Source organism: Polistes dominula, unplaced genomic scaffold, assembly GCF_049000335.1.
Source record: "Polistes dominula isolate Pdom_NZ unplaced genomic scaffold, Pdom_raw_medaka contig_77, whole genome shotgun sequence".
Classification (NCBI taxonomy): Eukaryota; Metazoa; Arthropoda; class Insecta; order Hymenoptera; family Vespidae; genus Polistes; species Polistes dominula.
The window spans coordinates 6227165-6254823 of NW_028301152.1; the positions used below are offsets into that span (position 1 = coordinate 6227165).

At 31.4% G+C, this 27659-nt stretch overlaps 3 protein-coding genes across 5 annotated transcripts; 1 reads left to right on the forward strand and 2 right to left on the reverse strand.

Moving 5' to 3' along the window:
• Positions 1 to 3022: 3022 nt before the first annotated feature.
• LOC107064230 (ionotropic receptor coreceptor Ir76b) lies at positions 3023 to 7552 on the forward strand. Its single transcript, XM_089177948.1, has 7 exons — positions 3023 to 3233; positions 3317 to 3857; positions 3969 to 4106; positions 4274 to 4509; positions 4608 to 4828; positions 4903 to 5168; positions 5375 to 7552. The coding sequence occupies exons 3-7, from the start codon at positions 4012 to 4014 to the stop codon at positions 5793 to 5795; spliced, it is 1239 nt and encodes a 412-aa protein (XP_089034074.1). The 5' UTR covers positions 3023 to 3233; positions 3317 to 3857; positions 3969 to 4011; the 3' UTR covers positions 5796 to 7552.
• Nep3 (M13 family metallopeptidase neprilysin 3) lies at positions 6185 to 18778 on the reverse strand. 2 transcript variants are annotated; one of them, XM_015316889.2, is made up of 13 exons: positions 18332 to 18778; positions 13135 to 13248; positions 12573 to 12729; positions 12136 to 12345; positions 11767 to 12047; positions 11572 to 11670; positions 11331 to 11501; positions 11112 to 11260; positions 10672 to 10894; positions 10062 to 10521; positions 9773 to 9919; positions 9515 to 9654; positions 6185 to 9203 (listed from the first exon to the last, which is right to left on the reverse strand). In XM_015316889.2, the coding sequence occupies exons 1-13, from the start codon at positions 18341 to 18343 to the stop codon at positions 9027 to 9029; spliced, it is 2340 nt and encodes a 779-aa protein (XP_015172375.1). In that variant the 5' UTR covers positions 18344 to 18778; the 3' UTR covers positions 6185 to 9026. The 2 variants fall into 2 exon arrangements, with proteins under 2 accessions (XP_015172375.1, XP_015172376.1); XM_015316890.2 differs by lacking the exon at positions 18332 to 18778 and adding an exon at positions 16443 to 16705.
• A 683-nt stretch (positions 18779 to 19461) lies between these two features.
• LOC107064322 (uncharacterized) lies at positions 19462 to 27229 on the reverse strand. 2 transcript variants are annotated; one of them, XM_015316886.2, is made up of 5 exons: positions 27047 to 27229; positions 26699 to 26751; positions 26300 to 26380; positions 26009 to 26229; positions 19462 to 25717 (listed from the first exon to the last, which is right to left on the reverse strand). In XM_015316886.2, exons 1-5 carry the CDS (start codon positions 27122 to 27124, stop codon positions 24507 to 24509), a joined length of 1644 nt encoding a protein of 547 aa, XP_015172372.1. In that variant the 5' UTR covers positions 27125 to 27229; the 3' UTR covers positions 19462 to 24506. The 2 variants fall into 2 exon arrangements, with proteins under 2 accessions (XP_015172372.1, XP_015172373.1); XM_015316887.2 differs by having other exon boundaries at positions 26009 to 26191; positions 27047 to 27206.
• Positions 27230 to 27659: the final 430 nt, after the last annotated feature.

The following is a 27659-nucleotide window of genomic DNA, read 5'->3' on the forward strand; positions in this document are numbered from 1 at the left end:
AAGGGTATGCTGCATATTCTTTCGGGAAGAAATCTCGATGGAGTCAAGCGAACAAAGATGCACAAATACGATACGTACAGAATCCTGAAACCAACCGGTTCATTTACATTTCCGATCTTTTCCTCACTTTTGTCTTCTATCTTCGTTCTTCCCTAGTTTTAACACACTTTTTTTTCAAAGCATAATCAGTTCAAAGACTTTTACACATAGCTTCATCTTCCTGTCCTTATTGTTGAAAAAACTTTATAAATTATAAAAAAAAATTATTAAGCATATTCTTTTTCAATATTTCATATCAATATTAATTACCATGTTGCAGAATAAACGACTGTGATCACCATCGTACAATGTTTCCTCTATACTACCCATAATAATAATATCGCATAAAATTATATCGCATAAAATTATATCGTTTAATAAAAATTAATGTTTGGTCGATCGATGAGATTCTCACTCACCTATCTTTTATCCCCTTCATTTTCTGTAACAGTATCGTGAATTCGTGGTCACGAAACCGTTTATAACCATCCATAACTTGGATACTCGAAGATTAAGCGATTTTATGGTTTCGTGGAAAAAGTCGTTGTATTGAAGGTCTGCAGGATCTTGGAACGAAACGCACCTAAACGGTACTCGTATTCTTTGCTTCTTGGATCAGCTTCTTTTTTAAATATTATCATAATTGTACCACTGCAAAAAAAATATGGAATTGCTTATGCATGAGTTTCGAAAAGAGATTCAAGACAGCAGAAATGTATTAAATAAATTTCATACTTTTAAATATGACAAATTAGTAGATTTAACAACTAACTTATTTATTTGTAAATTAAGAAATGTATTTTATTATTTAAAAACACTCTGATAACGTGTTAATCAAAACAATTTTAAGTATAATACCTGAATCATATTAGAAATTTAATATGATTTGGGAATGTATGTTTCAAGTAGGATAAACATTAAACAATCTGATAGTGAGATAACTTAAAAAAGAAGATAATAACAAAAAAAAATAGAAAATAACGAATTATTAGTCACCGTTATTCTTGTGAACTTTTCGTATATATGTACACAGTTATCCTTAAATCCTACCTCATTGACAGGAAATTCATAGTCAAGTATCTACACCATTTCACCACTTTTCAACCTTATGCCAAAAAAACTGTTGCTTTTTTGAGGATCATCGAATCATTTTCGTAAGAAGTGAAGCATTGCTCAACAAATGCATGTCCCAGCGATGCAAATAAGTAGTAATCGGACGGAGCCAAATCTGTAAGTACACATGTTAAGTATTTCCTAACAGTGTGTGATGTCGTATTATTTTAAAATAAAATCACTTTGTGTTACTTTTTTTATATTTTGGTCGTTTTTTGCGCAAAGCTTAAAAAGCATTGATGCAATTCTGCAGCATTTTTTTTCAAATGGTAACATAAAATCAATGCTGTCCATAAATCGTAATTTCTAAGCATAATATTCGACATGTACAACGCTATTACAAAGCATGCTATTGTATGAAAATCTTTGTCTGAGATGTCAACAAGGAAATAGCACCAATGATGCAGTTTGACGATAACTACATTGACAGCTAGGACCATTTATGAGCAAATTCCAATTTCATATTTACAAACCTGGTTAGGAGTACCACGTTACATGCATACGGAATCTTTTTGTACTTATGTAGTTACTTAATAGGATCAGTAGAAAATATGTAAAACTTATACGACCAAATATATAAAGTGAAGGCATACAAAAACAAATTACTCGAAATGATACAATTATAAGAATAGATATGTCATTATGTACACGTTTATACAATATGCGTATCGTAAGATTTATTGTGATCTTGAATACTCGATAAAATACAAATAAAAGCGTTATGATGACGTATATGTATTAAAATATATCGTATATACGGTTTTTTTAAAATAATAATCGAGCAAATGAGAGAATGGCCGGCTCGCCGACCCTGACATTCGCAATGGTACTCTTGCAACTGTGTTGTTTATGCCGAACAGTGCAAATACATGGAAATAAACAATATATTTTTGTTGAAATTACATTCTTCAGTCGAGTGATCAAACAAATTCAAATTCCATTTCTTACCTTTTCTGTAACAAATGTCTAGATCATATCATCGATATACAATAAATGATTATAAAAAATACCATTATAATATCTTCGAGCGCTGTTACCCCGATTAAATGTTTAAATAATATTTTCAATTTATAATATTTCATCGAAGTTTTTCCTATGTAGCACACTGACCTCGATATTAGAGGATGAAAAAAACGTGTTGCGCATAAATACGAGAGTTCACATGAACTCGATTATCGAAAATAAAATATGCGTCGATGATGCGTTATTATTTTTTTATCATTTCTTATAATTGTATATAAGTGAAAAGAGGGAGTGAGTTCACTTAAAATAAGCATGAAAGAGGAGCAAGTTCAGCATATTATCTCTTTACGCATAGTTAACTACAAATCTACTTTGACTTTCTTATTCGATCATTCAAGCATATTTTTATTTTAATAACTGGTAATATAAAATTGAATATAACAAATCATACGATTGAATTGAAGTCCAATAAAAATTTATTGATTAACCGATTAAATATTCATTGCATATCTTACCGATAAATCAATATCTTCGTTAAAATATTTGATTCATCTTACCTGCCTGATCCTTTGTACATGAATAATTAATTGGAAGGTACGACAATCCTTGTCACTTCTAATATCCTACAGGCTAGGTTGTCAATTATTCTCATTAAGACGTTAGAATGTACGCGTAGTCGGTGATTAAAAATTAAAGCCTCTTCGGAAGGCTAAAGGATTTACCCATAATGAAGGTACCCACAGTGACGTTCAAAGTCACACCATTCGAGCTCGAACCACCATGAAGATGGTTTTCATTTACTTCACGGTATGTAAATTCTTGCTGTTGCAAATTATCATTATTAGAAAGAAAAAAAAACAATTATTTGAACTTTTCGTTTAATCTATCTTTTTCAGTCATTATTTCTTATGATCCAAGCAGAAACTTGTTTACGCCTTTTAAACAATCAAGAAGAGAGCAGAATTTTAAAGAAAAGTCCAGGTCGCATTTGGAGATGGGATCGGATAGCAAATAACTTCGTACCACTGGAAACATTGAAATCGAACAACGGACTGTTGTGTAGCGTCGATTTCGTCAAGGACTTGACCATGAAATCGATCACGGTGGTTTCCGATTACGTGAGTGATCGAAAACAATTTCTTAAGTGAATCGAATGAAAATGGAAAAGGAACTACTTGTCGACTAGCCCTCTCATTTTCAGATGAATCCGTACATCATAATAAATTCAAATCAGAGCAGAGTTACAGGATTCATAGGGGACGTCTGGACGACTTTGGAAGAAACCTTAAAATTCACGTTCGTATATAAACCCCTTCATTACGAATTCGGTATTAAATTGGTTGGCAACTAGAAGAAATAAGTTTTCTTTTTGTTTTCTGCTAATTCAAGTCGATTAAAATCGTATTATTCGTTTCGATTCTTTCGTAACTTGGATAACTTTACTTCATTCACGCCCATTTTTCTTTAATTGTTAAGACCTTGTTGTTATCATTGTCAGCACGTAATCTCATAGAAATCTATTCGTCTGGTCACGCCTTTCACATTTTTTACCTGTTACTCTTCTTGTCGTTTTCATTCACAATTTGCATAGAGAGAGATAGAGAGAGAAAGAGAGAGAGAGAGTGAGGGGGTCAAACTGACACGACAACCTATCCGTACGTAGAATCTGCCCAATTTTCCGCGTACCACCCAGACGTGGAGTGTTGGGTCAAAATACTTGCATGATTCATTCGTCTAGACAGGTATAAGTATAGTATCACGCTTCGTGAAAGACGAAAAGAGAGAAAGAAAAGTGCTAACACCGTTGGGTGCGCTCACACCGTAATAAAAGTGTTTCTTCCTCGAAAATACAGGACGATTTACCGTAGAGCGGGACCGTCTGCTGGCTGGACGCTGATGAATGGTCGAGCTCACGCACTCTTGGAAACTACGGTGATTTACTCCTACACCTCCAGTTATTACACTTACAGCGTTCCAATCACGACCAACTAGTAAGTCGAAATAAAAATAAATTCATAAGTAACGTATACATATGCCCTTTTATTCTTATAAAAGCAACTAATGTTATGCGATTATTATTAACATTAATTTCTTTTTAATTTGATAATATATTGTGGAAAAAAATTGAAAGTTCTTATGAAGTATTGGTTATCCACAGTTATGCTCTATTCGTGCAATCCGAAGGTACAAGCGTTTCAACGTGGTGGTACGTTAGAATTTTCAGTTACGATCTATGGAGAATAATAGGATTATTTATTATATTTATCGTATTTATCATTATGGGAATTTATGCATTGAGAAAAACCGTCTACAGATTTTACGTTGAATGCGACAATGAATTCTCATCTCTTTCATTCGTCTTTCTTTACGTTTTAGGTGGTATAAGCGGTCAAGGTATAATATCAAATTTTATATATTGTTTTCAAAATCGATGTTTTTCTACAATATTTTTCTGCCATTGATATGTTTTCTTTATTCTAATAAAAAAAAAGGTTGTCAAAAAATTCCATCATGTTGGTCGTTACGTTTAATAATCCTGTCGTTTTTAATCATGGGAATGTTATTATTTTGTGGATTTAGTAGTACTCTAACTTCGTATCTAACGATCGGAATAACGTCCGTACCAATTACCAGTTTAGAAGATATTGCCAACAAACGTACTCATATTCTATGTGTGAGGAATGATAGTGGTGCTTATATTCATTTCACAGTGGTACTTATATACATAAATAGATGTTAAATGTGAGAAAGAAAGATATAACAAAATTTGTTTTATTTACATTATAGGACGGCATAAGAAATGAGGAATTATTGCCGGAATGGAAAAATCTAGTGAACAAGAATTGTCCTGATACAATGGACATACATACTATCAGCTCAAAACTTTGTAATCCTGGTTTTGTTTATTTAGAAGGTCCAGACATTTTTCTATCAATTTATCAACCAGTAATAAACCAATGTCGCTATGTACGATTACCTCAAGAATATTGGAGCTTAAAACTAGCTTTTCAACACGCCAGATCTTCGGAATATAGAAAAGTCATCGATTTATAGTGAGTTGTCTTTTTTATATTTACCTTTCTTTTTTTACTCGTTTATTTTTTCTTTTAAATATTTATAAAAATTCATTTTGATTTTTATTCATTAACTTCATTAATTGAACCCTTTAAAAATAATATTTAAAAACAACTAAAGGTAAAGTGTTACCTTTGTATTAAGGTATATATAAGTGTATACATACCTTTGTATTATGTTGTAGCTTAATCCGTCTTCGTTCGGTCGGTATATTAGATTACCTTGAAAAGAAATGGCTCAAAAGAGAATGGGACAACACTTTAGGACAATCTGAATGGACTGATTTTCGTGCAGTAGAATATGGTCATATACGTGTCGTATTTTTAATACTTTCAATTGCTACTGTGTTTAGTGCATTAATATGCGTTGGTGAAAATATTTTTTACAAATGGCAAATACGATCACAAAGAAAAATTTCATGTGTTACTGATCGGAAAATTTCAATCCCTCGATATTCTATCTTTTATCGACATCGACGAACAAAACGAACTCTTATCACGAAAGAAAAGATATCTTTTTCACGAAAGACCAGTCGTAGAAAATCTTCGCATTATCGACGGTTATTCTATCTCGCGCTCTCCTCTATATCGATACAAAGTCGATAAGAAAAACGTAAATGATTTATTAATAGATAATATTTATTTAAATTTTTGGACATTTTTCTCAATGTTTACATATCATAGCCATTTTTAAAGATAAAGTAAATTAATCAAGCAAAAGTAGAAAAATGTTTTATATAAGGACATACATACATATATTTAAACAAAATGTTAACTAATAGAAATATAAATATAGTAACTTTTAAGAACATATAATTGAAGTCTAATTAAAGTCTAATTTTTTAAAAGTAACATTCTTCAATACAATAAGTTAATAAATATTATCGATAACAAATGTTCTACATTACCGATAGTATCATCGTGCCATTTTCTTCCATTTATGGCGTGATGCGGATGGATGTTTTTTTATTATAATTTATATACTTCAAACAAAATTAGACATAAGTTAATATTTTTATTTCTTTTTTAAAACTTGTATGGCAATGTACAAATATGGCTGAAAGTAAATGTGTGTATATGCATGTATGTATACATAACTTTTAGTGACCTTTTTTACCGACTAGAATCAACGATAATTAATTAAGCATAAAAATATCCTTGACATCCTGCTAACGTATTTGTAAGTTATGTCGCTGATCATACATACAATCTGCACCGAATATTAGATAAGTGATCATCGCTGCTCAAATAGAATAATTTACTATTTAGTAACTATCATCTTTCATCCAGTAATGTATCAACCACCATACCAAATATGCACCAACCGATAATCGTGGACGAGCCAAGAAGTATCATCATACTGTTTGATTATAGCTTCTTTTTTTTATTGTTTACAGTTATCATTTGTTCAATTTGGCTACCACGTAATCGATTATTGTTGTTCACTATAAACACCACCTATCGCCTATGGATTTATCGTTAGGTACTGTATTAATACTGTCTTATCAACTCTCTCGCAATTCGATCTGCTTACGGATAATTCTAACTTCTCGCAATATAAAATAATTTATTTCTTAAACAACTTCCGCATGTTATAGTTCTCTTTTCTCTATTAATCGATTGCGAAAAAATACTATTTGAAGAAAATAACAGTAAAGGAACTACTTATTTGGAACAAATCTATGAAAAATTGATCGATCTTATGATCATTGTTACTTGTTCTCTTCATAATGCATCCTACTTTTTAATTCTTGTCTAACGATGAGATAATTTGTGACGAACAACGATTTCTTCATAGTTTACTTCGAATTGATAAAATAATATTTTTTTTTTCGTGTAGACATTAAATCGATTTTTTTGCTACGAAGAAAAAATGCGTTATCATTGATAAACATACTATTTTGTTATTTCTTGTCTACTTTGACTTGCAATCATTCATATTTTACGCATGAAAAAATCGTATATTTGATTCGTTCAAACGCCGTATATCGAAATATACCTTTATAATGAAAACGCTTGAATAATACATGAAAAATATTTTTTTTTCTTTCAAATGTATCTATAATCTCTTTACGATGTTAATCTCCAAATTCTTCCAATATCACCAAATTGTCTAACCTCGATCTTATACTTTATATTAGATAAGTATTCTTAGCTTTATACATAAAATAAATTTCTTAAATATAATACTAGATCCTGCCTGCCAAAATTATGGCACCATAATGGTATGTCTCTTCCTCGGTCCATCGACAACATCGATCGTTGGGTCTAATCGAGAGCAAGCGTATCTCAAACAAAAATTAATCAATATTCTTCATTGAAGAAAAGTGAAAGAAGAAAAGAAATAACCAAAATAAATAAAATGTACACGATTGTAAAAGCCACAAAAGATCACGCAAGTAGTATACGCGATACATAGTAAAAATATAACAATATTAAAAATAATTTCATTTGTAAAACAGTAGAATTTAAAAAGTCCATTTGTCGAGTGTTGTAATGCACCGAGAATTATTTCAAGTATAAAAGTGAAAAAGGATCTGTTTTCGTTTGATAAACCTTCTTGGATTGATTTCATCTCGATCGTTGATCTCGATGAACCGTGGACGAAAATGCATTGATAAGTAAAATGTTTGAGAAATATTCGAGCTAACAATGCAATTCTCAAACATAATCCAATTAAAAAGAGCTAATAATTCGTTAAAGTGGTTCTAAGCCAATTTTCAACTATCTCAAGTTTTTAAACTATCTCGAGTCCATAATGAAATTCGCAAAGAACCAATATTACATGAATACTACTCGATACATTCGAATCGTTGAATCGATTAGTCGCAAGACACTTTGCGGAAAAAAATTATTATTATTATTATTATTATTATTATTGTTATTATTATAATTCGTCGACTTTCGACTAATCAACAGTTACTTATTAGGCATTCGATCGTCTTATCTCCTTGTAGCCAATCAACGATTCAAAAGGATCGGAATACTATTGGACGAATTTAATTCGCATGGAAATAGTAGTAACCATCTTCAAATACAGATAATTATTGTAAGCCGTATAAACAGAGCCAAGCTCATTGTTCGTCATCCATTTGTACTGACGTACATACATAGATAAATATATACAAGGAGTTACAAGAGTATTCGTACCCCCACTGTCAATTTAAAACAATCAATATTTTCTTGTAATACAATATTTCTAAATTATTATGCACAGATAAATATTTTTGGATAATTTAACTTTTAAATTGATATGCAAAAGAGCATTTTATTATAGCTTATAAAATGCTAGAAAAAGTTAACCAAATATTAATTAAAAACATAATAATTCTTTTTTTATTATGTTTTATGTAGTAAAATTATATTTTTCTAACAATAAAACGTATTCTGTAATTAATATCCTAAAATATGTTTCTATGCAAAGGAATTTTGAAAGTTTACATTACATAAGTAAACATTAATTATTTCCAATTTACCGTGGGAGCGGAGACGAATACTCTTGTGATTCACTGTATACGTTTCAAGATGCATATTTACATATATTTTAAGATCATAAAATTTTCCGTTATTTTTAACGTTTCTTTCGAGACCGCTCGTAACTTTCTCGTTGAAAACTTTTGGAAAAAAAGAACGATCGGCCTTATTATCGATGATTCTGACGGTGATACTAGTAACTCACAAGTTCATTGAATTCACGTTAAGACGAATTCTTCGTCGACTGACATTTAAAGAGATTTTTCTAAAAGGAAGTTCGACGATCTATTCGCACGGTGTTACATACAACAAGGATATTCCATCAAACAAGATAGATGTTAAACCGCTTCTAACTCCAATACGTTACCAAACCTCGCATTTCGATTCCGGATTCATTCTTGAACCTACAGGGCAATTGAACTCAGTTGAAAACTCAGCCATGTTTGACAGAGGACCTATCACTCTATATTTCGGTGGACAATGAGAATCCTTTTCAATTTGAAGGGCTGTCAACTCAGAAGTTTCAGCAGAACACCACACCTGTAGACAAAATTGTAATTGATTGAAACTGATTGAAAACATTTTAAATATAGTGACCGAAAAAATAATTTACTTATATATATTATATTAAAATACAATTATTCTTTATAAAATTTTTTTGTAAGATCTTTCCAATCTAAAGTAATATATATTGTTTAATATATTGTAAGCCATGGAGATGTAATGGTGGAACAATAAAATAAAATAAGTAAATGTAATTCAAACGCCATATTGGAAATTACTCAAACTATACGCTCACGATGATAGTAATTCATGTACGAGCATATTCTCGAAAATTATTCGTTTCTTACCTGGGCGAAATTGATAAAAAACAATTGACGATGCGTTAGGTTGAGACCAGGTAATGGCAATTGTTCCTTTTCGTTTTTAACTGTTGCTAAATAAGCGTGATACGCTGCCTTAAGTCCACCATTGTCAGCAATGTTTTCTCCTAAAAATAAAAAAAAAGCAAAAACATGTGATATGTATATATATTTGATAATATATAATACGCGAAAACATTTTATGTTTCATACAAACGATAAGTATCCGTAAGTATCAAAAATTACCTAAAGTTTGACGTCCATTCACGTGGCGACCTTGCACCTCATACATATTGTACTGCTCTACAAAGCATTCCGTTCTATTATTGAACCTCTCTATTGTATCGTTGTTCCACCATCTATTCAGATTACCATGTAAGTCGTATTCTCTACCTGAAATTTTTAATTTAATATTACTTTATTATTACTTTATAAATAAATTTAAATTTATTACAAAGGCATCGAATTAACTGCTACACCTAATAAAAGTGCTTTAAATGTACAATTGATATAATCAATTAAAATAAATGTTCACCTTGATCATCGAAAGCATGAGTGAGTTCATGACCCATTACAACACCAATACCACCATAATTAAGGCTATCAGTATTTTGCATGTCGTAAAAAGGACTCTGAAGAATTCCAGCGGGAAATACTATTTGATTTTTCGTTGGGGTGTAATAAGCATTCACCATCGATGGGGACATAATCCAAGCAGTTTTATTTACAGTTTGATCAAGTTTTTCGAGAGCCTTTTTTAATGTGTACTTGCTCACTCTTATGTTATTTTGGAAGTATTCGTTTGGTTTAATTAATAGATCCCTATATCGCTCATCAAGATCACTAGGGTTCAAAATAAAATCTGGAAAACCGATCATATCGGTAATCGCATTAGCCTTTTCCTCTGCTGCCTTCCTTGTTTCTGCATCCATCCATTGAAGATTTTTCAAATTCTTTGTAAATGCTCGACGTATTTCATCGATCATTTGTTCTGCCTAAAATTCATCATTGAAGTTGTTTACCGATTGCTTCAATTTTTAAATAACTTTTTTCGTGATTTAGAAAATTGCTTCGTTTATATATAATTTATATAATCACATCATTTATAATTATAATAATAGTAATCGCATTTGATGAAAACGAACCATAGGTTTGCTTTTCCCATGAAACACTTCCCTAACGAACATAGCTCCAACCGCAAATCCCATCTGAGTATTTGTATCAGTAACACAATAGCGCCATTGCTCTTCCCTTCCTTCTGAACCGACAAGAGCCTTCCTCAGGACCTTGTAAGCATCGCGAAATGGCTTCGAAAGAAACACCGTCAGGGACCTCACGGTCTGCCAAACCAGATAGTTATTCAGTATTCTGCGGAAAAAAAAGGTAGAGAAGGATGGCAATACAAAAAGTAGTATGTCTCGAATCGCGTTCCCCCTTTTTTGAATAATGTTCAGCTAAGCTTTTGCTAATCGTGTATTTTAACAGCGTATTTTTCCTTGGATTAATTTTTTTAAGCTCTTATGCAAACTTTCTAATCAATGTTCGGATAAAATAACATTTAGAAAAGAAGTCTTCATATACGTACATTTTTTTTTCATTCGTTTTATTGTATTCGTGCACCAGGTCCGTCAATTTAGCGAAATAGTCAGGGGCAAAATTAACGATCATCGCTTTGCTATTAATCTTCTTGTTGACTATACGCGTGGCGTTTTGGAAGAAGTCCACCCATGACATCTGACGCAGTATATACGTTCGCCATTAGATTTTGAAGCTCTACGTTATCAAGCTAAAAAATCTTACTCACGAAATTTGCTTTGCGTTGTAAGTCGCTCAACGACATTAAATGATAAAGCTTCTCCTCATCTCGACGTTCCTCCTGAGGCGTCGTAATATTCGCCAATCTTGTCTCAAAAGCTATCACATCTTGCATCTGTCGTCTCGTCGAATTCTCCTCTCCTCCAAGTAATACGCCTATCTGCAAACAAATATCTTTATTGAATTTGGTCAAAACATCTTTTATTGTATTTACAAGAACGATTACGTACCTTCGTCATGTACTCTAAGTAAGCCGACAATACTTTACCATGCTCGGTAACATTCAAATAATTATCAGCCGTTGGTAAAGTGAGTCCACCTTGATCAATCTTTAAAATAAGAAAAAAAAAGCAAAGAAAAAATTGTTCAATATAAACAAATTATAAAAACGAATGTTTCTCGTCAATCATCTTATATAATGCTACCTGAATAATGTATCTGCTACTATTACGATCATCCTCGTTTACCGCCCAAGAAAACAATCCGCCCATGTTATAAACATTTTGTAATATATGCATACTATTCTGTAAAGACCAACGTTCGATGCTAAAGTTCCCAGAAATATTCCAACCGCCGATAGTATCCAAAAGATCAAGCAAAGGTTGAGCTCCATAAGCCTCGACGGTTTCATTAGCGTCCATACAAGACAGATAATAATTCTTAGCTTTTCTCTCAGCTTTAGATTTCATTTCGCTAAAAGGCTTCTCTAAAAAATTGAATTCGTTAGCAAATAATATTTACTTTACTATACTCGGTCATATTAATCGATAAATTTAATGTTGAAGTTAAATTACCGAGAACGTTTTTAATCACAAGTTGATTTTGCTGCTCCATATTTCCAAATATTCCCCATGTGCTTTTCCCATCTGGCATAGGATTTTTTTTTATCCAACCGCCACAGGCATACTCGTAAAAATCGTCGCATGGTTTCACGGAATGATCTATACTGTTTATAATCGTCGCCGCTACTGTTACGCAGTGTTCCGTGAGACAATAACTAGCATCTATATTATATAAATTAATTAGAATCTATCATTTCGAAGAATAATAAACCAATCAATTCATTATAAATTTCTTTCTTATTTACGTAATGTTAGATCACGTTTATTTAATAGAAATGTATTCATTGAAGAAGAAAATACAAGTTTTCTCTCATACACTAATTGAACACAATCAAAATTTTCTAATAATAATAAAAATAATAATAATAATAATAATAATAATATCTTACTTTCATCGTGAAATCCAAGGTGTACGTATTGTCCTTTGTTCCAGCCGCTTTTACCGCTGATTACTATTGACAGTACCGTTACCATCAATAGCAGACAAGTACATATTATAAAAAGACATTTTTCTAAGGTATTTCTTGCTCTCCATAATGTTGTACCCTACATATCGATAAACAAATAATTAAGAAACAAGATAAGAAATACTGAATTATATATAATCAAATTTTATAATAATTCGATCGCAAAAAAATATTAAGAATTCGCTGGCTTGGCCTTTATCATTTTAATGTTTTCTTCTTCCATGATGAAATCGACAAATATAGAACGAAGAATATAGAAAGAGCGATTACATCATTTTCACAGCATATAAATTATTCAATATCCATTTTTAATTCGATGCTAAATTGTAATTTATAATAAAAACAATGTTTTAAAACTTCACTATTTTTGTTAACGTCCAATTTATATTCTATGATCTCTTACAGTATTCTCTCTCTCTTGCGAGTATCTTCAGTATATATATATGTATCATACAATAATCATTTTTATTATCACCAAACTTACCGAATAATACCTAATGTGAGTGGCTGAAGTACTGATGCCTTCACTATTTAATGCCACAGAGCCAATGCTGCTGCTATCCTCGTCCTCGAACTCAGCTTGTTTATACCTCGTCATCTAAAAGAATTTAAATACGTAAGTACACAACGTAATCGACGATTCTTCGGTTCCATGCTAACCGAATATTTAATTCCATAAAAAAAATAACTTTTATACAGGGCGACTTCGTATTAGTAAACTACCGCGTAAATACTTGAAAATTTAAAAAACAAATAAATAAAAAGAAAATAAATGAAAAGTACTTGAGATTCAATAGAAAGATTTTAATGGTAGAAAAAATATAAAGATGTTCTTTCAGAGCTTTAGTACTTCATCTTTGATGATGAACGCAAATCCTGTGAACAGAGATAAGCGCAAAATCCGTAGTTCCATCTTAAAATAGAACGATCGTTATTAGAAATAATACGTTTGAGATTTCTCAATACTTCTACTAATGTAAACTCGAGACACAAAACACTTTGCTGAGTAAAAATAGAGAAAGATACAAAAATACGATTCAATCGTTTCGTGAATAAATATTACTTCTTCATTAATTCAGGTTGAGAAATGCTAGTACAATTAATTTTTGACGAAGAGTAATAGAAATCATAAAAAAATAAAGAAACAGAAAAGCAAATAACTTATAAAATGGAATTTATTTGCCATACGAACATGATCAGTTGAATGAAGGTAAGAACATTTCAAATTTGTTCCTTATTTTTTTATGAATGTTTATAAGCTGTTAAAAAAACACGATGATGCCGACGAAGATACCGATTATGTAGTTAAACCACATACGGCGTTTGGGCTTTTGGCAGTTCACGAAAACGCCGAATTTACAGCGACTTGATCTAATTTAAACGTAGTCTAAAAATATAAATCTCTGTATCTGCTGTAACATGTACGAGCTCGAAGTACCCTATGGGACGCGTCGTACTTTTCTGTATTGTTCATTGTTCAAGTATTATACTATATAGCAAAGTTCATTAAAAAACACTTTATAATTCAAATCAAGTACCGATTCGAGAGCATGATAAGTTTATCTATCATCTTATTCAATCTATAAAAAGATAAATATATTTTATAATGTATATAATTCTATAAAGAAATATAATATAATAAGTATTATAATATATTAGCATTAAGTACTTCGTAAAATACGTTAATTCGCGAAATAGCTAACTAAACCATGAAATAATTATATTAACCTATTTCAATATGAAAGAAAGCAGAATTAAATACACCAATTAGGTAATATATAAATTTACAAGGGGCAAGTAGTTAAAGTATAAAATTAAATTTTGATCCGTAAAATAGATCCGATAAAACAGCAAAACTAACATAACATTAGTTTTCTAAATACAGAAAAAGATAATTAGCATTATTGTAAAAAAAAGGATCAAATGTTAATCTCACATTTAAGCTACTTGGCTCTCGTGAATTTATATTTTATTGAATTATTTAATAAAATAATTTGTTGAAGAGTATATAACAAAATTCGTTATGTATGCTTTTTCAAAAATGCCTAGATATTTTTAAAAAAGCAATGGTTTCCATAATTTAGTGGTAATATATACATAATATCGTATCATCAGTACGTAAGCTTCACTAAAAGCCCTCGCTATTTCGATGAATTATTTCTTTTTTATTCGTATGTAGAAATTATTTTGAACCGCTCTAAAAAGTATTCTTTCTACTCATATGTATGAAAATAATTAACCAATATGTATTTAAATACGTAAACTTATACATTTATGAACGTACGTATATAAAATCAGAATATAATAATATACGATATTTCATGTTTTATTTTTTCAAAAAATCAATTTTACCTTGTTTAAATATGCATCAAAAAAACTATTTCACAACGATTGATTGAACAATAAAATAAAACAAAAGAGCTGTCGCTATAGGAAATACACTAGAATACAACAGAGATAATTACGAAGACAATTTTCTATTAGACGTGATAGTATTCTACGATGTGCTTGGTTGAATATATTCTCGACGTAGTTACATTGTCAGCGTCGACTAAACAAACGAATGAACCATGACACAGTTTTATGTGTTACAAAAAAAAATAGTAAATATGATTAAAAAAAAAATATCAAACAACAGAGATGTACCTCTTCGCAAGCAAAGTAACGAATTGGATATGTGTATGTATCATATATGTATTTTTACTGTAATTTTTCACGCATATCCTTATACTCTAAAAATATACAAGTTTACCCTCTCTATATTTATATTGATAATCTCGTAAAACTTTTTATCTAACAAGAATCTTTGTATCGGTGAAAAGAGTATAAGACCTTTTAATATTAAACTTTGATTTTACTTATAAACGTGTTATCTCGAAGCAACGCTCTACGCTTAAGCAAAATTAATTTTGCAAGAACTCATTCGAATGGTCGATACGCGACTCGTTATCGCCCGTCGCCCATGGACACTGTTAAAATAGATAGTAAATAAAAATTATATCTAATGATATCAAGTATTGATGTTACAGAAAAACAACATCGAATTAAATAGAGGATAATGCAATGCATAAGAAATCGCATTACTATGATTATCTTATCGTTCTTACTATAAATCTTATTCTTATCGAGATCTCTAGATAAAATTTAAGCTTGTGTTCTTTTCAATGCAATTTTTCTATGTATATTTTTTTATAATCATATCAAATATTATTCTAAATAAAATATATGATTTGAGTGCTATCTCTCTTGAAGAATTCAATCGAGCGATTCTTAATTTGTTCTAAAAAGAAAATCTTTCATAAATTTAATTAATAATATTTAAACGAATATGAGCTTATCGTTTGTAATGTTTAACCTCTGCCTTTTCAAGTCCTTCAAATGATACTTGGTTCATTTCGTTTTAATAATTGTTTGTTAAATATAACGGATGCTATCTTGAACGAAATATCTGCGATTAATGACTAAATTTAAATTTGAAACTGTTGTTTCGAAAAGTACTCTATCGTAAAACATTCTGCTCGCGTAGTACATAGATGAAGATAAAAGAGATCAAAATGAAATCTTTAATTATAACTTTTTAATAAAAAAAAATGTAAAACTAAGCAATATTTTGTTTTAAGACTCGATAAATAAATAATTACATCGAAAAAAGTTTCCTAAAATTGTATAAGCTATTTTAGAAAAAAAAAATATCGAACAAAAAATAACTTTCGAATTGGCAAAAACTGATAACCTTTTACCATGTGCACGATGATCTAAATGTTCTAATTAAATTCGTAATGTAATAAGAACCTTTTAGTTACAGAAATCGGTGCACATCATAATAAAACTAGAATGAATCAAACACGATGTTGATGATAAATCGATAATATTGAAGAAAATAACAAACGAGTTTTACAGAAGACACAAACGACCAAACGAACACTTTACTACATTTTGTTTTCAAATGCCCGCGAAAATAGTTTAACGTTTACAATCGACAAACTGACCGACCGTATCTAGGACCGAAAATGTATAGAAGCTAACGCGCTCGATGTTTAAACGACAACTGTGTGACGAGCATCGAACGACGAACACGCACATCGCGTGCGTGCGAGCGCGAGATTCAATGCAGTCGCGCACGCGCCGCAAAAGAGCACGCGTGTCTTCATTGCTTGCGTGGGTTAGTGCATTAAATATATGCGTATAAAACCACCCGCTATTTTCTTCCTTCTAGCCTATATTTGTATACATACGTGCACATATGTATGCAAGTATTTTGCAGCAAGCAGGAAACGGACACTTGTGGCACCCGTTAATGTCATTACGGTATTTTGTACTTTGATATATGTATTTATGCTATCAAGTATATTTCGTACGTTCCTCTTAAATTCAATTAAATTTACGAATGGTAAAGAAAGAGGCAGGGAGAAAGAGATAGATAGGGAGAGAGAGAGAGAGAGAAAAAAAAGTGGGAGCATTGAAATAATGACGCTAATCGATAACGTTCGAGATGCGTAACGTTATATCTACTGTTTTAGAATAACTTAAATGAGTCAAATAAATTGATGATAATAAATAAGACGTTCTTTTTGTAAAGGAAGAATCAAATAACGAGAAATTGGATTTCACGAAGGTTTATGAAATTTTAACGTTGAATAGGCGAAATATTCTATTGAATAGTAAGATATTTTAAATCCGCTAATTTGTACATAAACATTTGACAGATTGAAGAAGAAAAGAAACTTCTATACACATACATATTTATCTGTTTGAAGAAATTGACGTGCCGCAAATTAGACCATTTGCGTCTAGTAATAAAATGAATTTAAACGTGACTACTTTGTGTAGTCACTTGAATAGTGATGTAGGGCATTATTTAATACGATTGTCGAAGTTAATGCGATCGAGGCACGAAACGACATATAAAGTCTTCGTTTGATTAGAACACAAGTAATGGTACCTTTAATATTTTAAGACAATTTATATAAAAAAAAAATTACGAACATTAAAAAATAATACATTACTTATTCTTAAAGTTTAATTTTATAAATTCGTCCGTGTGAGTGTAAATAATAATTTTCTGAATATAAACTTTCTTTAATATCCCTATAAACTTATATGTTTGCATACAATTGACAAAATCAATAATTTAAAAGTAACAACAGATTTGTCAATATATATACCAACAAATACTCTCGAACATATGTTCATGATTTTCAATGCCTGCGAGAAAAGCATATATGTATATACACATACCGAGTCACTATTTGTTACGTAAGCATTTTATTATTTACAGAAGAAAAATAATGTAAAAATGATGAAAATTAAGAAACAGAAAAACAATCCATGGATATTGTCATACGAAAAGATGTAATATCCTCTACGAGAGTATCTTTATTCGAAGACTCATAAAAGCATAATCGAACTGACACATTATCTAAGTAAAAGCGCGCGAACCTTGAAAAAGAATAAAACCATATCGACTCTAAGAAAATAAATAGAAATAGATAAAATGTATAAAACGTCGAACCAATATCAGGTAATATACAAGATTGAAAAAAAAACGATTGTATAAACTTATTCGATAGAGTCGACTCGTCCATTCCTTTGACATGACCAAAAGATAAGAAAGATTTTTCGAGGAAAATGTTGACTTCGATGAAGTTCGTTACGAGTGTTAAAGATCCTTCAGGACTCACCTTAACCGACATCTTGAACTAACACGATCGCGCAATCACCACACTTTGTCACTTTAATTATTGATTCACCATTGGGGGTTGAACGACGAGGCAAGCGAGCGAACGAGCGAGATGGAAAGATACGTAGGTAGGATAGATAGATAAATAGGAGAGAGAGAGAGAAGGAGTAAGGGGGAGGTAGAGAAAGGAGATAGGCAGGTAAAGGGAAAGATTCAATTGAAGAACGTAAGAAACGAAAATAGGGTGAATAGAACGAGGACAGGATCAAGAATTAGGGTAAAGAAAAATTACGTCCGAGATATCCGACTTTTCAACGGTTATGACATCTCTCTTTGCCAATGTGGCCGCGAAACCGTACGCGTCTCGCTTTTGACGGCTGTTCGACGACCTGCATGGGGGATGCTTTTACGATAGCAGCACCAGCAACACCACCTCCACCACTGCCGTCGCTACTAACAACGAATCGCCCTCTATCGCGATCTCTCTCTCTCTCTCTCTCTCTCTTTATTTCTCTATATTGATTTCTAGATAGGTGCTCGTTACACCAGAATAGCCATCTTTTACGAGAAAGACATTCATGTAAATTCTCGCGAATGCTATTCAGGATAACGATTACGTACAACGTTTTACATCTTAGAAAAGATCTACTGAAAATCCGTCGATTAAATTGGCCGATAATGATAACAAAAATAAACTTATTATTAGAATAATATTTTGGGGGGGGGAATAATATTTGAATAAAAAATGGTGGAGGAGAGAAAGGGGGTGGTGATGGAATAAATACGTGGTAATAATCAGATCAGAATGATATTCGACGTTGAAAATTGAAAGAATTCATGTTTACGCTGATTCAATTATTTTCCAATAATTATATCTTTTCATGAATGTTATTCTTTCCATTTGATATCATAATTATTTAACGTATTACCATAATATAATCAACGTCGAAATTCTCTCAAAAAGGATTCAAAATCAAAACATGATAAATAAATATACATATTATATAAATGTACTACACGTACGCATGGGCGCGCGTACATGTAATTTGATATCTTTTTTTTCCTTTTTTATGTGAATAAATATTCCATGTTTTTATTTCATGAAGACGTCCTTCCATGTTAGGTACAATATTTGCTTCATTTAATTTCCTTTTATTTTTTTATTTATTTCGCTTATCTTCTTTTCAAATTCTTCTTACTCATAATACACTTTCTCCGCGTAAAACATCACGCGATTTTTGTACGTTACGATGAAGAGGATCGTCACGGATCTAGATTTATTGTTAGTTTTTCTTTCGTTTTTTTTTCTTTTTCTTTATCTTTTTTAAAGCTATCATTATAACACGTAGTTTACGCACGCACACAAAATATAGTAATACTGGAAATCTCTAAGGATCCGCGGCCAAATTCGAGGCACCGCACAGTGGTCCCAAATTCCGAAAATCTGGTCAAAATAACAGATAATATTTTTTCTGAGCTTTTTTCAATCATTTTTTATGGATAAGTGCTTATGCACGTTTGTAAAATGCAGTTCAAACATGAATATCGAACGCATTACACATCTAACTCACTGCTTCCAGAAAATTACGATCATTTTAAACAAGCAAAATGAAATTAATATTTGATCGATTTCAAAGTATAAATATAGAATATTCGCTTGAAAATAAATACAATTAAATTGTTTTTAAAAATTTACATAAATAACAAATGTAATAGCAAATAATAATAATAATTTTAGAAAAAATATTGCTAAATGTTTTTCGCTGATGTGATATTAAAAATATCTATTTAAAGAACTCTCTAATTGTAATTTAAAACCCAAAAAACACCACATTGACTTTAAATTATTTATTGAATATTTACCTAATAAATATTTAAAATTTAGCTACCAATAGCTCCCAATTTAGCTTATGTCCATAATTTTTTACCGTAATGCACAAACATATTTGTAACAATGGTATACTTTATACTCTACTTTATATAATTATGAATAAATATAACTACAAATGAATATAATATAAACAAATAAATAAATAATTAAAAAAAACATTTGTAAACATTAAAATTGTTAACATTTAACATTTATTTTTTTGTTTCTAAACATTTCTTATTTACTTTCAGTGATAATGACATCCAAATTATCCTCAAATTTAGTATCTGCCATTTTGTTTTTCAAAAATAGATTATCAGATTCATAATCAGAGTCCACGAAAGCTTCTAAATTCTTATTTTCAAAAAAATTAAACTACATCTTCATATTTTGGTCCCATTTTCTGAATTTGGACACACTGTGCGCCATATGCGATTACGCAAATATACTTTTTCCACGCACATATACCTCGCAAGGGCCATTGAATAAACCCATTTTAATAAATTAGAATCGATTACAAAAAATAGTGTATGTATATTTCATATCTATGTGTAACACACGCATATATATACTTTTGCATGCATGTTTGTGTATTTATATATGTACGAGGGTGGGTAAAAAAGTTTTGAACCTCAGCAAAAAAAGAACTTTTACTTTTCTTTCTTTAATAAAAGTATTTGACCGAAAGAATATCTTTTTATATTATTTTCAATATTTTTTAACCCACCCACGTATTTATTTATCTGTCCATATGCGTGTATATATATCATTTTATATCCGCTTTTTTTATATTTGCAAAAATGAGAGCTCTGTTTTCATCTCATCTTAACTGATACATTCTTATCTAAACAAACTTGATGCTATTGGCACGTATGTACGCTTATCTTGGACCGCTATTACGTACAAGAAGTTAAAGTTACAGACGGTGGCACGTCATAGCGTTTCCTTTTTCTTTTTTATTTTTCCTTCTTCTTTAAAAAGTATTGCTCTTATTTCACTTTTTATGTTCCGTTTTGAAATCTCATTGAGAAAAACAAAACACGTCGGAACGTGGCACTGTAGAAGCCGACTTTCTGGCATCGCTCAATATACACACATAATACATTATTCCCTGATGGACGTCGTAATAATTATTTTATTATAGCGTACCTCGTATTAATATATAAAGTGTTTCAATTAATTCGGTGCCTTGATATTAAATTCATTACATCAAAATCGCCATCTTTGAAAAATGGACATCAAAAATAATGAAGACTTTTCGAAAAGTAACAGATGTATTACTTTATAAATAAATACTAAATTTGTTTAAAAAGCACTGAATTAATTGCTACACTATTATATGTATATATAATAAAATAATTAATTTTAGATTTTACTCTTCAGCAGTAATACATGATAATCATTACGTTAACCTTGCACAATCGCATGTTTATTGTGATCTTATATAGATTAGGATCTCATAAGGATGTGTAAGCGAGTAAGAAATAGAACGTGCGTTATTTTAATATAAGAAAACGTACTTGGGTCTGTACAATCGATCGAATAATAATCGTCATCTCTTCACCTTTGTCTCAATCATATTCTGTTCTTAGTTTCTACATAGATACGCACAATTATTTGTTATTGGAAGCTTTCTTCGATATTAGCTTCTCGTATCGTCGTTATGCGTCATATTACATATAATAACGTAAGCAAACTAGAAATCCTTTTTTTAAAATACGATTTAACGTTTCAATACTCCGATAATTGATTGTTTAATGTGCTCTCCTTACTCCTTAATACTAAGACTGAAATAACGTGCATTATTGATAAAGACTAAACTCTCGTATGGAGCCCGATTAGAAACGCAGCATTTACCCATCATCGACATCTATAAATATTAATATAATATAATATAATGTATATAAATAATATATATATATATATATATATATATATATATATATATATATATATATATTTATATTATTTTTTGTTGCTTCTTATTAAAAAATATGACAAGATAGTTATTGTAAATTATCCTATGGATTCAAACATTACATATGTATAATATTTAAAATTTATCTGTTTCGTAAAGTGTAATGACGTGTGCAAAGATGAAGATTAGAAAATGACGTTTATCACATCGAAGTAGAATGTGAAATGGATTGAATATAAGATCGACATTGATTCTTTTTTTGTTTTCTCCATTTTGTGCGTAAATTGAATAAATAATTATCAATTTTAAAATACAGAAACTCCGCATACTCGATAGAACATGATATGTTACGTAAAGAACTACCACCACGAACGAAAATGTTTTCTAGATTATTTACAACACAATTACTCATTATCGCAATGAGATATGAAATTAAGAAAATAAAACAACAATTTACTATTAAGCAAGTCATAAATGGGCTTATAAAAAAAAAGATTGTACGTAGCTTATTAATTCGGACTGATCTTATATATCACTACGGACAGTGGTCCCATATATATATAAGGTAAATCGTAAAGACAAATGTTCGTATTGGAAAGCCAATAAAGTCATGACTCAAATTGTTCACATCTTTCATCAGAAAAGAAACTATATCGACAACATGTTTCATGTATTAGACGTTTAGTATGTATGTATATATGTATGTACTTATACATGTATGTCTATACACAATATGTATACATACATAAATACTTATGCACTGGATTACCCTCCAAGCACAAAGTAAAATACATATGTAAGAATAAATTTACATCTTAAAGTCAGATAATTTAAGCTTATAATTTTTAATGCCGAAATTTAGGAATAGTAAGAAAAGATGTATACTCTCGATTATAAAGAGAAAAAGATAATAGGGAAAGAGGGAAAGGACAGAGACAAATAGACAAGCAATGAAAAACAAGTTGGACATTGAACTTCTGTTGAGAAACATGGGAACTGGTCTGGCCAAATAGAAGATTTTTTAGAGCTATAAAGTGTTTTAAAAGGTTACCGACAAATTTTAGCAAAAGGGTCAAACTAGAACAACTTTCGACTATTAAACCACGTTTTTCCAAATTAATCTCAGTCAGTAGAAGCTTTTTTAAGCAAGAACTATATTTAGATGATTATTCTTTCGCATAAATAATTATTTTTTATATATCTCCTCTTGGATAGCGGCTATCCGAATTTGTCATGGAAGACCTAAATATATGATGCAATGTACGCAATTAACGCACTCCCTCGAGATACTAGTAAACTGCTAAAAATGTATTAGATGATGTTTGTTCAGAAATTGTTCTCGGTACAGGCGTTCAATTTCATATGTATCTTTAGCGACTGTTCCGTAGATAAAATGCATATCTCAAAATTTTTTTATAAATATATAGTACCATACTGTATACATCAATAGGAGAAAGCAATTATCTTTAACTTAATAACAAGAATAGCCCACGAGCCTTTACACTCACGATTAATAAACACGCGTTAACAAATAAAAAAACAACTTATTAGTTTACTAAATAATACATACTCTATATAAAGAGCTTTATCTACTCTATCAATAACCAAAGAAGTGCCGCTTCATAATATTTGAAATATAAAAGCTTACATTCTTAACAATTAGTCTTTTACTAACCCATAATTGCTTTGAATAAATTTTTATTTGAAAGTTGCTCTATTTCTCCATATGCTACTTAAATTTGCCAGTAACCTTTCGAAACACACCGTATACGTCACACAGCCAGTAATATAGGATAACAAGAATATAAATATATTTATGCATATGCTTCAAAATGAAAGTATTCCAAAAATTTGTTCCAAAAAATTAATAAAAATATTATGTTTTCAAGTGACACAAGGTTTTTGTGAGTAGCAAATTTTACGAAAGTTTAAATTACAGTAAAGTATCATAATCTAGAGTTAAATATTTAACGATAAACTGAATAAAACTGTAAAATAAAAAACTAAATGAGAAATCTATCGATAATAAAATCTAAAAATATTAGCAACAAGAAAAATCATCAATTAAGACTATATTACATGAGTTGTTACGAAGTTACATGAATTTTTAGGAAAATGAAGAGAAATGCGAAACGTTTCCGCATTATCCCAGTAGATATATAGAACATATATACTTAATTTAAATAATTGAAAATCATATTCGAAGATCATATCTATTTTATCGGCACGTGAGACGTAAGTGACTCCTATGAATGGCTTCAACATGTGCCTCCTTTTTTTCTAACTGGAGGACGGATTGATCAGACACGACGAACAACATATACATGAATAAGCGATCGATTGACAAGGAATCATTAATCAGAGCACGAATAAAAAGGGACGCAGTATTTAATCTAACGACTTCGATCTGTCTAATCTACGTTTACTTTCAAAATCAGAGTCGGCGTTCGTTCTCGTCGCGTCGAAATGTCTCGCGGCGGAAACGAAAGACCCCGCTATCACATTATTGGATGGATTTGATTGAGGACTTGTAGCGACGTCCGTGAGAACGCGTTTTACAAAATTTTGTTTCCTTTTTGTTTTCTCAGACAAAGCAAAAGTCGTTCGCACGAAGGTCCTTTCGTGAGAACCTAAAGAGTCTCTGGCTTCCTCTTCCTCGTCGTCCTCCTCTCCTCTTTCTTCTTCAGCCTGCTCATCCACATCGTGTTTCGAACCGGTGGCATATTTACCGACGAATTTAAATAATCCACCAGAGTTATTTCGACCAGCTTCGATCTCATCCGGTTTCTCCGTTATACTTGAATGAACGGCCGAGAAAAATTCATCTAAGTCGTCATCTTTCATATTCTCCTTCCATACTTGCTGACGGTACTTTCCGTATCTTTCGTTCGATGGACACTTCTCAAGCTTCATGTGTCCATGCACCTGCGAAACTGTATACTCCATGTCCTCACAAACATCTCTTAAAACCTTCCGTTCTCTTGAGTTACTCGAATCGACTTCAGTTTTAAGCATATTGCCTCTTCTCGAAGTACTATGAACAATCGGCGGAAATTCAAAAGTGTCAATCGGCGAGAGCATTTCCGAACTCGGCTCCTGTCGCAAAGGAGAAACACAGAAATTCTGTCTTACAACGGCAACAGGACTACCGACAGCGTTCTCCTCCGGACAATATGACGGAAAACGAACGCACGCTGCGTTCTCCTGTGTACAATCCTCAGCGCTATTAGGTTGAGAATTCACAGGACCATTTAAACACTGCTGCATAGACTGTTGACTACTCGAATCCGAATTCATTAGGACGGGATTCAATCTCGCCGGGCTGCACGGATAAGCGAAATATGAAGGTACGCTCGGATTCGTTATCACGTTGCTTCCTGCTTCCAAGTTCAACCTGGTAGCTCCTACTTCCGGTGACGTGGGCGGCGATGACGTCTTCCCCCGAGTTTGAGCAATCACTGTTTCGTAACTCGGCGGTGGACCGTACAATTGATAGTAGGGACAATTTGCATCATTTAGCACTACATTCATATTTTGATAATGTGTTGATGTCGTAGCGTTCCCATTGAAATTAGGAGATGTTCCATTCCTTTGAGGACCTAATGAAAAATCTCTCCTTTAGAAAATACCGTCTTGATATACCAGCTATCGATTTCCCAAGATCCATCAACCGTTATGAACATTCCCAGAAAATTATTATAGATAATGACCTTTGAACTTAAATTCAATACATAATAAAGGTCGGTAAATAGTTAAATATTAATTCCATTGCAAAAAATGATATCGAACGTGCGCAATTCTATCGACAAAATATCGAATTAAAAAATAATTTCATGAAGCTTTAGTATTCAATAACTAATAAAAATTAAGTCAAAAAAAGATTTACTAGCCTTTCCACATACGATGTAATAGGACAGTGTTTCTTGCTGAATTGTAAGAAATACGAGCTTGTTGTGGTTGACAAGTTTGACTTCGAAGCGTACTTTGTGTTCTCGAATTGGAAGATCTGCTTGGAATGGCCGATGCAGCGGCTCTATATCTTCCCTGTAACCTATATCGATACCACCAACCACCTCCGGAACACACCAAAAACATAATTATAACTAAGATCCTAGAAGAAAATAAAAAGATTGGAGTAACGAGTGTAAATTTTTATTAATAATTATTACAAATTTACGCACCAATAATACCATAAATGATGAAAATGAAGTCCAGGAGACACACAGCAGCCGAATGCGCAACAATATTCACTTCTAGAACACCTACGACAAAGATAATTTTCGTAAAACTTTAACACTTATAATTCCCATTTAAACAAATCATACTCCTTTGTTATAAAATAATTTCTTTTAAAGAAAATCGAATATATGCTAATTAAAACATGTATCGATCTTTTGTAATGTTCATATATCGTTATAATATATATATATATATATATATATATATATATATATATATATATATATATATATATATATATATAATTATATAAACTCTTTATATAAATTATATACGTACAAATAAAAATTTTTCAATACACTAATTATTAGCGTAACGTGTAAAACGTGTATATAACTCACTCATAATATTTTCTTTGTTCAGGCAGTTCAGAGGCACAGAATTTGGCTTCTGCCTAAAAAAATTCTATCATCAATTACAATCTAATAATCAAAATAACAGTATATGAAACGCAATGTGTTTAAAGGGATGTAGAATTATTTCTATGTTTGCTGTAATATATTTACGACAAACCAATGCTTAATAACTGTTTTATTTATTAACGAATCTAAACAATATGGAATATTTTTATTCTTTCGCAGAGAATGTTATTTTTTATAAATACTTCAATAACCATTTTCCTTATAGTAATGAAAAGATCAAGCTTGATTAAAGTAATATAAAATCACTTATAGTGTAATATAACTTACATAAATTAGACATTTAGACGTTCCTATGAATATTGCCAATTTTCTCTTCGTACTACCAGTCATTTTGGTGAAAAGCATTTATTTCATTTACCCACAATTAAAAATAATACGGATTCGTGCTGTTTTGACATAATCACCTCCGACTGTCATGTGCACACAACATTGCACACCATTTATTGATTTCAATTTCGGGACCAATCATGACGTCATGTCAAGCAGTGCAGCCAATATAAATAATTATTCTTACAGATTCCATTATTACCGACGATCGATTTAAAAAAGTATGTGGCGTCTCGCACCAGCGCAGTGCTGACATCTCTCGGCCAACAGCGCGCAGCTATAGCAGCGCGCGCAGGAAAAGTGCTGACACCTCTCGGCCGCCAGCACTAACATATGCAAGCACCTCATGACGCGGTTCCGCAGGGGCATCTGATTGGCCTGACCACGCCTTTGGTTGGTCAGAGCAGAAGAGTGACCACTGCGACTGTTGCTCTCCCCACTTCCGCATGCCTGGATCGCCGTGGCGGTGCACACGCAGGAAAAACCACATCACTTCTGCTTCATCAGTCGAACCGTCCGGTCGCACTTCTCTCATCGCGCTCACTGTGTAAAA